The 11,365-nt window shown below is 40.6% G+C and overlaps 2 protein-coding genes across 2 annotated transcripts in view; both read right to left on the bottom strand.

Moving 5' to 3' along the window:
- Positions 1 to 10,778, bottom strand: part of LOC112555799 (neuroligin 4-like) — a 41,007-nt gene extending 30,229 nt beyond the window's left edge. The window contains exons 1-12 of the mRNA XM_025224320.1: positions 10,418 to 10,778; positions 9,469 to 9,886; positions 8,661 to 9,312; positions 8,161 to 8,244; positions 7,697 to 7,835; positions 6,934 to 7,243; positions 6,167 to 6,393; positions 5,926 to 5,936; positions 5,502 to 5,615; positions 4,550 to 4,950; positions 3,480 to 4,131; positions 3,053 to 3,136 (exon numbers count right to left, since the gene is read on the bottom strand). Coding sequence (XP_025080105.1) covers positions 3,053 to 3,136; positions 3,480 to 4,131; positions 4,550 to 4,950; positions 5,502 to 5,615; positions 5,926 to 5,936; positions 6,167 to 6,393; positions 6,934 to 7,243; positions 7,697 to 7,835; positions 8,161 to 8,244; positions 8,661 to 9,312; positions 9,469 to 9,886; positions 10,418 to 10,472 — 3,147 coding nt within the window. The 5' untranslated portion in view covers positions 10,473 to 10,778. The remainder of the gene's footprint in view (positions 1 to 3,052; positions 3,137 to 3,479; positions 4,132 to 4,549; positions 4,951 to 5,501; positions 5,616 to 5,925; positions 5,937 to 6,166; positions 6,394 to 6,933; positions 7,244 to 7,696; positions 7,836 to 8,160; positions 8,245 to 8,660; positions 9,313 to 9,468; positions 9,887 to 10,417) is intronic.
- Positions 67 to 1,943, bottom strand: LOC112557590. The gene is made up of 3 exons (XM_025227549.1): positions 1,618 to 1,943; positions 806 to 1,112; positions 67 to 409 (listed from the first exon to the last, which is right to left on the bottom strand). Exons 1-3 carry the CDS (start codon positions 1,793 to 1,795, stop codon positions 178 to 180), a joined length of 717 nt encoding a protein of 238 aa, XP_025083334.1. The 5' UTR covers positions 1,796 to 1,943; the 3' UTR covers positions 67 to 177.
- Positions 10,779 to 11,365: the final 587 nt, after the last annotated feature.

Here is an 11,365-nt window from a genome sequence, read left to right as displayed (position 1 = left end):
ATTGTAGTGCAGAAACTCGCATAATGTAAGATTGTGAAGCAAAAGGTTGTGAGTCCATTAGCGACATAATAAGTTTTTTATTACTTCATTACTGAGTCCCTAACAAACAATATTTAACACTCATCATGACACAAAACACTAATTACACAATGGTTACAGCTTTTTCTGGTGATATGGTCAGCCTATCAACTCGGACAAAGTCGGCAGATGGGATGTCGAGTGGTTTGTCTGGTCAAACGCTGGGTCCAGGAGAGTTGGAAGTAGGTCGAGCCACAGCGAGGTCTCGTGTGGGCGGATATGATGCTGTATTGATGAGGAGTTGGCTTTAATGGACAGATAACTCTCGTCGATGAGGTTGAAGTCCGTCCACCCATCTTGTAAGGATGATGAAAGTAAGACCTGGGGATTTCTGTCATTGAAACAAAACTATAGATACAGTCATATTATTTGCACGATAGCTGTATTCATAGACCACATATAAGCTTTAGAAGTAAGTTTGTAAAAAAAATGTGAATCACATATTATTCCATAAAACGTTTCCTCATAATTACTGACTAACAAGAATTAAATTTTGACAATGCATGACATCCTTTGCTAGAAAGTCTTGGTTTCTTTACAGTAGCTGATATTCACATATAGTGACTGGAGGTACGGTTCAAATGGAAATGAAATGCTTGACTGCTCCTCTCCAGATGAATACAATATCTGCAGTGGTGCTGTATCATTAAAAGCTGAGTGAAAAAAATGAGAACTGACATTTGTAAGTAATCAAAAGTAATATTCTAGACAGAGAGTGACATCTTACCCTGATTTCACAAAATCCAGGATCACCGACATGAAGACTTCACGAAGGTGGTCATCATCAGCAGTCCAGAGACTAGTGTTGAGTACAAACCAATCAATGTCAAACTCGTACATCAGGTCATACCCGTGTGGTGTACCCAGGTATCCATCTGAGAAATAAGTGGGGTAGTGCTCAAAAAGGTACACTAGGTTTCTTCGCGCTGAACTTCGACCTCTGGCAACAGCGCGTGCGAATTCTGTGAGTGGCACGTAGAAACCAGGATCTCCTGCAGTGTCAAGTACTTGTCTCTTGTCCAGCGTCCGGCTGCCTGTTACCACAGAGATTTTTGCAAGCTAAAGGACTATGTTACTTCTTAGAAGGAGCATTTCTGAGATAAAGTTGGATGCACCACTCTAACTGAAATGCTCCATAACATTTAACAATATGAGATTATGTTGCACAACCTTGCTGTGCTGCCGATGATCCTCAGAGTCCTTTGAAATACAAATCGTCAGTTTGATAATGCATTTCATGGCACGAAAGTGTTTAGGGGAATTTTTCACAAATATGTGGTCAAAAAAGGTGAGTGAGAAGTACAGTACATAAAAGTTATTTTACCTTCTTACGTCTCTATTATCAGTTGTAGAGAAAGCAAGTACTTTTTTATATTAATCATAATGTAAAACCGACGGTTGCAATTTTTATTCAAAATTTAATCGTTATATCATCACATGTAGACAGAACATAGGACGAATAACTTAAGTGTATGTTTCTGCTCGGACATGTGTATGCACACACGTGAGTGGGTGGATTACTACTTTTTAACTACATACCTGAATATCTCGGGTAAGTATAGAAAAACCTGACCACTTCTTCCACAACTGCTGAGGTATTTCCAAACTTCTGTTCTATCAGAAGGGGCACGAGGTCAAGGTCATAGAATTCTTCTTTCAGTATCACTGAGTCGTTGGGCTGTATCACAGAAACAGCAACAACAATGGTTTCTTCCATGTACGATCTTGTTAAATGCTTACCAGAGCGATGTCACGGATCATGTTTTAAAGCTAGTTTAATCCTTTCGCTGTAAATTACAATGGTGGATAACATGTCTCGATGAGTGAGAGTGTCAGCCAGGGAAGGGAGATAACTCTAGCGAAAAATATTGAGAAGCAGACGGCATTGGCGGACATGTGAGAGGAAGGATGTTGGTTGAGTGTTGATGTTCTTGTAGAAACTAGAAGTGATTCCTTGCCTAGCCAAGGTTTCTTTTTTCCTCTGTGTACGGATAGTTGTGGTAGGTAGCGCTCTTATGATCGAGGATTCGTCTAGATCTAATCTTGTCGCCTTCGGTGAAACAACCAACAGTGTGTCGACCGTGTGTACAGTGGGCTTCTTGTCGCCAAGAAAATGTAAATGAGAGAATAAAATTGGAACTGTGTGTGGACGAACAGAACTGTGAGTACAGTACTAAATGACTGCTGTACATTATTAACTAGATAAGAATTAAGATTAAGAGTTATTTAAGTAAAATTGATCGGGGAAGGCCCCGGATTGTAAACATTGTATATACCAGAGATCTGTAGGTCTCTGTATATACGGATAACTGTGTTTGTGAAATCCTGAGACATTCAGTAACTTATTAACCTCATGTAGACAGCCTCATGCAATCGTTGTTTTGTGTGTGAAAGAACGCGTACAGACGTCGTGTGTGTGTGTGTGTTGCTCGAGAGTGAGAGACGGCGTCCGTGACAAGCGAAAACATTCGTTAAATAAGTACAAGATAAGAGCCCAGTGAAAGTAAGTAATCTCTGTTAACGAGTCATTTTACACAAAAGCATAAAAAAGTAGGACCAGAAAGATCATTTCAGGTGAGCTTTTACGCTGGTGTATCATTATCAGCATTTTAATAAATAGTACAAGTGCACTGAGTTTGTACTTTTTTGGGGGGACATTTCTAATTTTAGTATATGAGAAAGAGAAGTACATGGCACCTCATTTAAATAAAAAGTCCCTAACAATATTGCAATGAACGAGGCAGGTATTGTTGGTTTGAGGAGAGATTAAATAAGATAACAGAATCAAACTATGGTGTGTCTTTGATGTGGAGACAGAATAGGTAAGACTCCGTGTTTCTACATCACACTGTAAGTGAAATGGCAAACGGATTGCCAAAGTCGAGATCGCCCATTTAATTAGAAATTATACACTAGATCATAGTTTGATGATCATCACACTAGAAACAGACTTAATAATCACAATCCGAGTTACCATAAACTGCAGCACCAGAGAGGAGAGTAGCCCTCCTTCGTTGTTGACGCAACCACTGAGGTAGTCTCTGTCGTAGAACCCGATCTACACGAGATGTCAGTGAACATGTCACAAGTAAGTAGTAAGAAATAGATAAGATTTTAACTGGCTACATAAATAAATGTAATTGATATGTATTTCGGAACAATGAGTGGGCGGACAATGAACATATTAACAGTTTTAAAACTGTACTGCAATAGTCTTTTTTCTTGAAATTCAGCATCTGTAAGCCTTTGTTCCTTCATTCAAGTAGGACAAGCATTTTATTATTTGCTTCACCAAAATTAACCAAAATAGAAAGTAAAAGAAATAAAGCTTTTAGCAATTGAATTCGAATATTTTCATCAAATGCAAATACAATTATTATGAGACGATTATATGAGAATACCTGTTGTAGATATTCAGTGTCGGTCAACATGTCTGCAGGGTTTTTCATCACAAATTCACCATCCACTGTTGGTACAAACACAAAGTCCAGAGCTGCCCTTGCTAAGGTTGTCTCCTGAGATGAGGCTAAAATGATTTGTTGAGGGGACGCCCTCCTCACACAGGACAGAAAATCTGCGTTGATTGCTGCATCCCCGGTGCTTGTGGTAGAGCGTGGAGACGGACAGGTGAGGTTGAGTGCCAGCTTCTGTGCCTGGTCCAGCGGCTTTCTCTGGAGCGCCCATGACGACGTGGCGGTGCCGCTCTGCAGGATGGCTCTGGAGAACAGCCCTCGTGACAAAGGCGTTAAGGTCTGGTACGCAACGCTGGCTGACCCCGCTGACTCGCCCCCGATGGTGATCTTGTCAGGGTCCCCGTTGAAAGCTTGAATGTTTTCCCTGACCCACTGGATGGCCAGGTGCTGGTCCCACAGGCCGTAGTTACCAGGAAGCGTCGGGTCGCCCGTGCTGAGGAAGCCGAGGGCACCAAGGCGGTAGTTCAATGTCACGACGATGCTGCTGCTTTTGGTTACAAGCCCTCCAACAATGTGTATGTCAGAACTGCCTCCTAAAAAGGCTCCGCCATGAATGAAAACAAATACTGGAAGCAAGTTCCTGAAAGAAAGAATGCTCTGTCTTTAGCTGCAGGATTTACTTTCTAAAGAAGATGAAATGTCGCTGAGTTATCTCAGTTTATCAGGGTGTGGTAGGATGGATGGAGTGAGAGAGTGATTGAGTGAGTGGCCTATTTTGATGTGCGCGTGATCTTTATCCTGTGAAACAGCATAAACGAACTCAAGAACACGTGTAGGATACCTACTGACATAGCATAACTTTATCCTATGACAGAAGTTATACACATTTGAAAATATTTGTAGGGGTATCTTCTTACATAACATAGTTACATATTAAAAATATAAAATTTTATTATTTCTTTAAGGAAAGCGTTAAAGTTTATCATGAATATAAAAAAGCACCATGAAAACAAAACGCAAAGATTTTATAAGGATTTTTGGGCTATCAAATGTCTTACCGTCGTGAGGTACCAGACGACCTAAAGACATTGAGAAAGAGACAGTCCTCACTCATTATCCACCCAGTGGCCTGTGACATACTTGTGGATTTCTGCCAACAAACGTTTCCAAATTCTCCAGCATCAAAGCGTCCCTGGTCAAAAGCAGGATGAGGTTGGGGCTTCGAGAAGCGCAGGTCTCCTACAGGTGGCCTGGCGTACGGAATGCCTCGGAAAGCTTCGTATTGTCTCCCGTTCTTGGCAGTCAGCATCCTTCCGCTGATTGCTCCCAGCTGAGTCTGGACAACCGGAAGCGGAGATGTCGTCGATGTGATCTGGGAACGTGTGGGTGTGACGCTGAGCATACTAACAACAACAAGGAGGTAAAGTAACATCTTGACAGATTTTCTGTGCAGTTTGTGCTGTCAGCTTTTTTAGGTGAGACCCAGTCGATTTGTATGATCCTTGTGAAGGGTTCTGTGTGCAAGTCGTCTCACCAGCTCTCCTATGAGCCTGCTCAGACAGCCCACTGTGGCTTACTAGTAGGCGGCGGAGTGATATACTTTAAACAACGTTGAACTTAGGTTCTTTCTAGGACGCGAGTAGGAACACGTGACACGGCTCTGGCCTTGTTAGTTCGAGGGGGAATGTTAGAGTAAAGTTTTCGTGTGATATTTTAGAAAACAGCTTGTTACTTTCAGTGTACACACATGATTTCGAACAGCTTAAGAAATCTTTGAGTCAGTTATTGAGTTCTTTCAGCAGGAATACTTGTTTCATTGTTTTGAAAGAGTAAAATTTACAATTTTATCCGACCTCGTTTTCATATGAAATAGAGACAAGATTTTTCTAGTGTGTTGTTCATAAGGGACGATAGGGAAATGTGGAAACTTTAGTGACTTTTTTATGTTATTGAGTGTATAAAACCTTTTTGTGAGATACAACTGAGCATTTTACTGCATGGTCACCTGACGTTTAGAAAGAGGCCAACTTCTAATGTTTTACCCCGTAACAAAGGTGCAATTGTTGTTGTGTCAACTGTCAACGCCTTTTTAGCTTCGTTTAAGCGTTCCTCGTATACTGCAGCCTTTAACAATGTCAGATTTGAGACAATAGATCAATGGGTGCCTTATTTTTCATTACAGATAAGTATGATAGTTTGATTGAAATGCATTTCGTGGGGGAAATAAATTATTTTTAATTAATAATAATAATTAATTTTTGAGGTTGTCTTATACCAATTGCCTTGACGATTTTCACACGTTCTCTCCTGCATCTCAAGCCATGTAGTGTTCTAAACTTTGGTATATTGTTGCTGCGTGGTGAGGGTGTAATGATCTAAAGGTTGAATTGAGTGTTGGAAAATAAAATATTTGATGTCAATAATAAATAATCACATATGTATCATCTAAAACAGGCATAGGGACAATAGGCAGACACATACAACACAGACTAAATGGAGGAGGAAAAAACAGATTAATGTAACACTGTAAAGATGATTAATAAACTAATTTTATTACTTTTATACTTATACCGAGATAGAGATATAAAACTCGGAAAATTTAGAGGAATTTATTTCTTATTTGTTTCACTTTAGACTAAGAAGAGGTTCATTGGGTTCAGGTGATGCACATTAACCTATTAATTCTGACAGTGTTGGCACGTGAGTCGAGGAAGAATTTCTCAGAAATGAAACTGGATCAAGTAGAGCTGGAAGGAGGTCAATCCAAACTGAGGCTGTTGTTGCATGAAGATGATTTTGCAGCATCAAGGAGTCAGACTTTATGGACAAATAGCTTTCATCACTGAGGTCGAAATCTCTCCATCTGTCTTGTAGATAACTCTGGAGTTGTGTCACTGGGTTCCTGAAAGGCAGCAATGGTGAGCATGGATGATTTTAGGTACCAGCTGGCTTAGAAGATAAGTACCTAGCTCGTACACAACTACTTACACAAAAATGTATTTGAAAAGGGAAGAAGAAAAAATGGGAAAATTGAAAGAAGATAAAAAAGGTTTTGTTATCTCAGTAGCATAGACGTCGATTGTATCTACAGAAAATACAATGAAGTTTTTTAGGTGTACATATTGTCTTGTTGATAGGAAGAGGAGATGAGCACCACTCTCAAAAAAGCTGACTTAAAGAAAAATTAATATCGTTAACACCTCACACTTCCCAACTGTCAAAAGGCTAGGGGACTACTTTTACCTATATCACCTATTATGTAACAAGAAATTATTTCTGTTCATTAAAGAGCAAGAGTTTACACTTAAACTCTCTCAAATGTTATAATATTCGGTAAAACAATAGCTTGATAAAATAGAGACATATTTATAACTGTCACTTCATCCTAAACCTAAGGACGTAGAGTACCAGTCTTTTCCCTCTGAGGACATCTTGATCTCACCCTGTCTTTACGAAGCCTGAGATCGTTGAGATGAACACGTTGCGCAGATGTTCATCCTCGCTCGTCCAAAGGCTGGCATTTCCAATGAACGGACGATTCAAGTCGAACTCGTAGATTAAGTCCCCTCCATGGGGAGTGCCAAGGTCCCCTATGACGTCAAAGGCAGGGTAGTGTTCGAATAAGTAGACGAGATTTCTACGATCTGACCTTTGACCTCGGGCCACAGCGCGAGCGAATTCGATGACCGGAACGTAGAAAAGCGCATCTCCTACTGTGTCGAGCACCGACTTCAGGTCCAGCTGTGTAGTGCCTGTGGTAAGACAGATGCCATCAGTCGAGTGTGTCACGTGACAAGAAGGACGGCAAAGTTAGCAATCGATAGAAAAAAGTTCGTGGTTATCGTCGTTTGTTAACAGATTTTCCGTAGCAAGACATCAAAGAAAGACGAGACGAACTGCAGACAAGTAAACAAAGGTGGAATCATGGAGGTAACCTATGAGATGGGAATTAGAAAAGGATCCAATTGATTGATAGACATAGTGCATCTTGAGTGAACAACTGTACATAGTTCCTAATATTATTCCAGATGTATTTAAAAACAGTTCTTTTTTGCTGTCACGTGTTCTAAAAGTAAAAGTATAAAAGAATGGAAGTATCTGACTTCTTAATGAAAAGTCAAGTAATATAATGACTTGTAAAAAGTGTGTTGGTCGAGTACAGCACACTCATCAAAGAACACATGGCGAAATCTAATAATGCTCACCTGGATATCTTGGGAAGGTGTAAAAGAATTTCAACACTTCTTCCGCTGATGATGAACTTCTTCCAAACCTTGATTCTATCAAAAAAGGGACGAGGTCTCGGTCGTAGAGATCAGGGTTGGTGATGTATGACACGTTACCCTGGATAGTTGGAAAAAATCAAAACTTTTTTCTAAACAATGACTTGAAATAAAAAAATAAATTTCAGAAAGACTTTTGACAACAAACTTTAATCAAACATTTTAGAAACAGGCTGAAAAGCTTGCTTTATTAACAAATTTTTTATGTGAATGTTTCTGTAGCTTTTCTTGTCTATCAGATATTCGAGAATGAGGCTAGTAGTCGTCTGCTCGGGTACCTGCATCAGGAGATATAACACTTCAAAGAAAGCAGACTGGTACATTACAAATGCGCAAAAAGAATTTACCTGTTGAAAAAAAATATATCAAGAAAAAGCTTTGGTTACCGTCAGTGCTTGTACTTGTCTATAGAAAAAAGCTCCTTCGTTGTTGACACATCCACTCAGGTAGTCTCGCTCATAGAATCCGATCTGTTTGTAAAGCAAATTTGTCAATCTAGTTTTACATCGCTCTTTCTATGACAAAACATAGATGTCAAAGATAATGATGTTTAGGTGTATTTGCTCGCTTATTATGCATGTGTGGCTCTCTTTCTCTGTGTGTGTGTGTGCGCGCGCTATCTTATATAATTATACTTATGCTTCCCCTAGAACCCTTGAAAAAACGTAGTGACGAAGAGAAAATAAAACAGGGCTTCTGCTAAGGCTAAATTCTTTGGGGTCCCAGGGACCCCTTCTTCAGATTTTTAAGGGGTCCCTGTTCTTCGCCCAACTTTGGAGGGGACCCCATTGACGAAAATTGAAGGGGTCCTCCGAACTATTAATGCGTACTGTACGCAATTTTTTGCGTAAGCAGAAGCCCTGATAAAGATATTAGTTTTACACACCTGTGTGAGATATTCCTTTTCTTTTATCATATCAGCAGGGTCTTTGGCAACTATCTCTCCATCCACACTCGGCGCGAAGACAATTTGTATTGCTGACACCGCCAGTGTTTTACCTGCGTTCCGTACAGTCATAAGTTCCTGAGGGGACACTTTCCTCAAACAGTTCAACAGGTCCTGGTCCGATGAAACAGCGCCGGAGGGTAGCGATGAGCCAGGAAGTGGACAGCTGACATCACGAGCCAAGTTGAGCAAGTTCTGTAGAGGTTCTCTCTGCAACGCACCTGTCGATGTGGCGGAACCGCTCTGCATTATTGCTTTGCTGAAAAGTCCCTTTGAGAAAGAAGACAAGGTGTGGAAAGACACACTCACAGCCCCCGCCGATTGTCCCCCAATTGTCATGTGACCAGGGTCACCCCCAAACGCTTGGATGTTGTTCTTGACCCACGTGATGGCTAGTTGCTGGTCCCACAGACCGTAGTTGCCCGCAAGTCTTGAATCTCCTGTGCTGAGGAATCCAATGGCGCCCAGACGGTAGTTAAGTGTTACTGTGATGAAGTTTCCTTCCGTTACAAGCTGACTGGGATCAAACACCGAAGAGCTGCCCCTCACAAATGCTCCCCCGTAAATAAAAACAAACACTGGCAGCAAATCTCTGAAAATGAAAATAGTTCGATCTGTGTAGCCGTGATTAATGCTGTACTTTCTCAAACACATTCTCACACGTAAGTCACTTTTTAATACTTCCTTTTTATTTTGAAACAAGAGAAATTAGAAATACATCAGGCAACCAGTTGAATCTCAGGTTTACCTTTGGGAAGATCCAGTGGATGTTGCCACAGGTCTGAAAATGTTGAGGGAAAGACAATCCTCGCTCATTGTGGACACGTCAACATTCCCCGGGTCCGAGAGTTGCTGCCAACACATTTTTCCAAACTCGCTGGCATCAAATCGTCCCTGGTCAAAAGGAGGCTGAGGCTGGGGCTTAGAGAAGCGCAGGTCTCCTACAGGTGGCTTGGCGTACGGAATGCCTCGGAAAGCTTCGTATTGTCTCCCGTTCTTGGCAGTCAGCATCCTTCCGCTGATTGCTCCCAGCCGAGTCTGGACAACCGGAAGCGACGTCTGCTGTGTATCGCCATGACATGTCACCGTGAGCAGCAAAGCCACACACAGTAATGGCGACATTTGCGGCCAAAGTTGGTTAATTCTTCTTTGTCGATGAATGTACACTGAGAAATTTAGAAATCCGTTTAGAGAGTGAATATGTAGGACGCAATGGACCTCTTAAAATTTAAAATAGCTTATCCTATGTGAGATCACATCAGATGTTGCACGGATTTTATTTTATCAGTGATTAAATCATGAATAGTAGGTTATACAGAAGTCGCTTTATAATAATCTTTAAACCGGGTTTGAATGCTTATCTTTTCAAAATTTAAAACTCAGAATAAACTATTAAAACACCCTTTAACATAGTCTTACCTGTGCCGCTCTCTTTAAAACACTAACATTCAAAAAACTCGGTTCGTCTAGCCTTTCTTTTCAAATCAAACCCGGTGTTTGTCGATCATCATACATGGCAACGCCAACATTGCATTATATTGCATTGAATTAACCTCAGTGTATTACTTTTTTAAGCAGATGTCCTTTTAAAAAATGTTTGACAGCAGGCCAGCCACAAGTACGTACTTTGCATTCTCTCGTGTTTGCTTTCTGTACAAATTTGATGGATTGGACATTGAAGTATATATACTTCTTACCTGTAAGTACGTCAGTTGTGAAGAGCGGTGATGTTAACACTGAAATTCGTCCCATTTATAGGCGAAAGGTTATTCTAGTTGACGGGTAGATGACTTGCATAATCCTAGCCGGGAGTAGCTGGGAAGACATCCGAACAAACAGTGTAATGGAAGACCTGAATTGAAGCCAAAGGCCAGTCCAGGCGTTCTCCCTTTGTAAACAACTCTAGTCACTTGTGCACGAGGTGCTATGGTGCTGCCGCACTAGCAAGGAACAAATAAAAGGAGAAAAACTCTCCCCTTGTCTCTCTCACTCTTCTTTCTTGCTTGGTTTTGTGTACAAACGCATAGGTACATAGGAGCAAAGGAAGACAGACTGACGTCTTCCTTTCTTGGGTTCGTGCAATCAGTGGACGCTAACAAAGGTTTGATAAAAGACTTGAATATATTATACTTTTTTTTAGTAATTTTATTATATTTGTTCTTTTGACCTTTATGACAATCCTTAGTTTTAGTGCAGTTTCTGATAATCTGTGCAGTTTATTATTAATAAATTGTAAAGCCAGCTCAGCCACCTGATTATAAAGCATCACAGTGTTTTCCATAGTTCTCTCACAGCTCGTGTACTAGAAACACTTTGTGTAACTGCTGAGTAGATAGACTAACCGATGGACAAAACTTTGACTTAACATCAATGCCAAACCATTAATATGGCCACGAAAGAAAAGCATTTCCAAAATTATATCTCGATCACCTATGTCTTTAAAGGACAAGCATAATGCAATATTACCAACAGTAAAAACAAAAAAAAAAAAAAAAAAAGCAAAAGAAAGGCAAAAGATAGAACGAGTATACTGGAAACACACTTGATATTTTGACCTGTACAGAGCTGACAAACAGTGTGATGTTAGATCGTAATTAGAGCCGAGTGGCGACCACAGCACTTAGTGGCACTCCCACTTTGTAAAC

This window comes from Pomacea canaliculata, linkage group LG2 (genome assembly GCF_003073045.1).
Source record: "Pomacea canaliculata isolate SZHN2017 linkage group LG2, ASM307304v1, whole genome shotgun sequence".
Taxonomy (NCBI): domain Eukaryota; kingdom Metazoa; phylum Mollusca; class Gastropoda; order Architaenioglossa; family Ampullariidae; genus Pomacea; species Pomacea canaliculata.
Note: the sequence above shows the minus strand (reverse complement) of the source record. Positions and strands in the feature narration are given on the sequence as shown.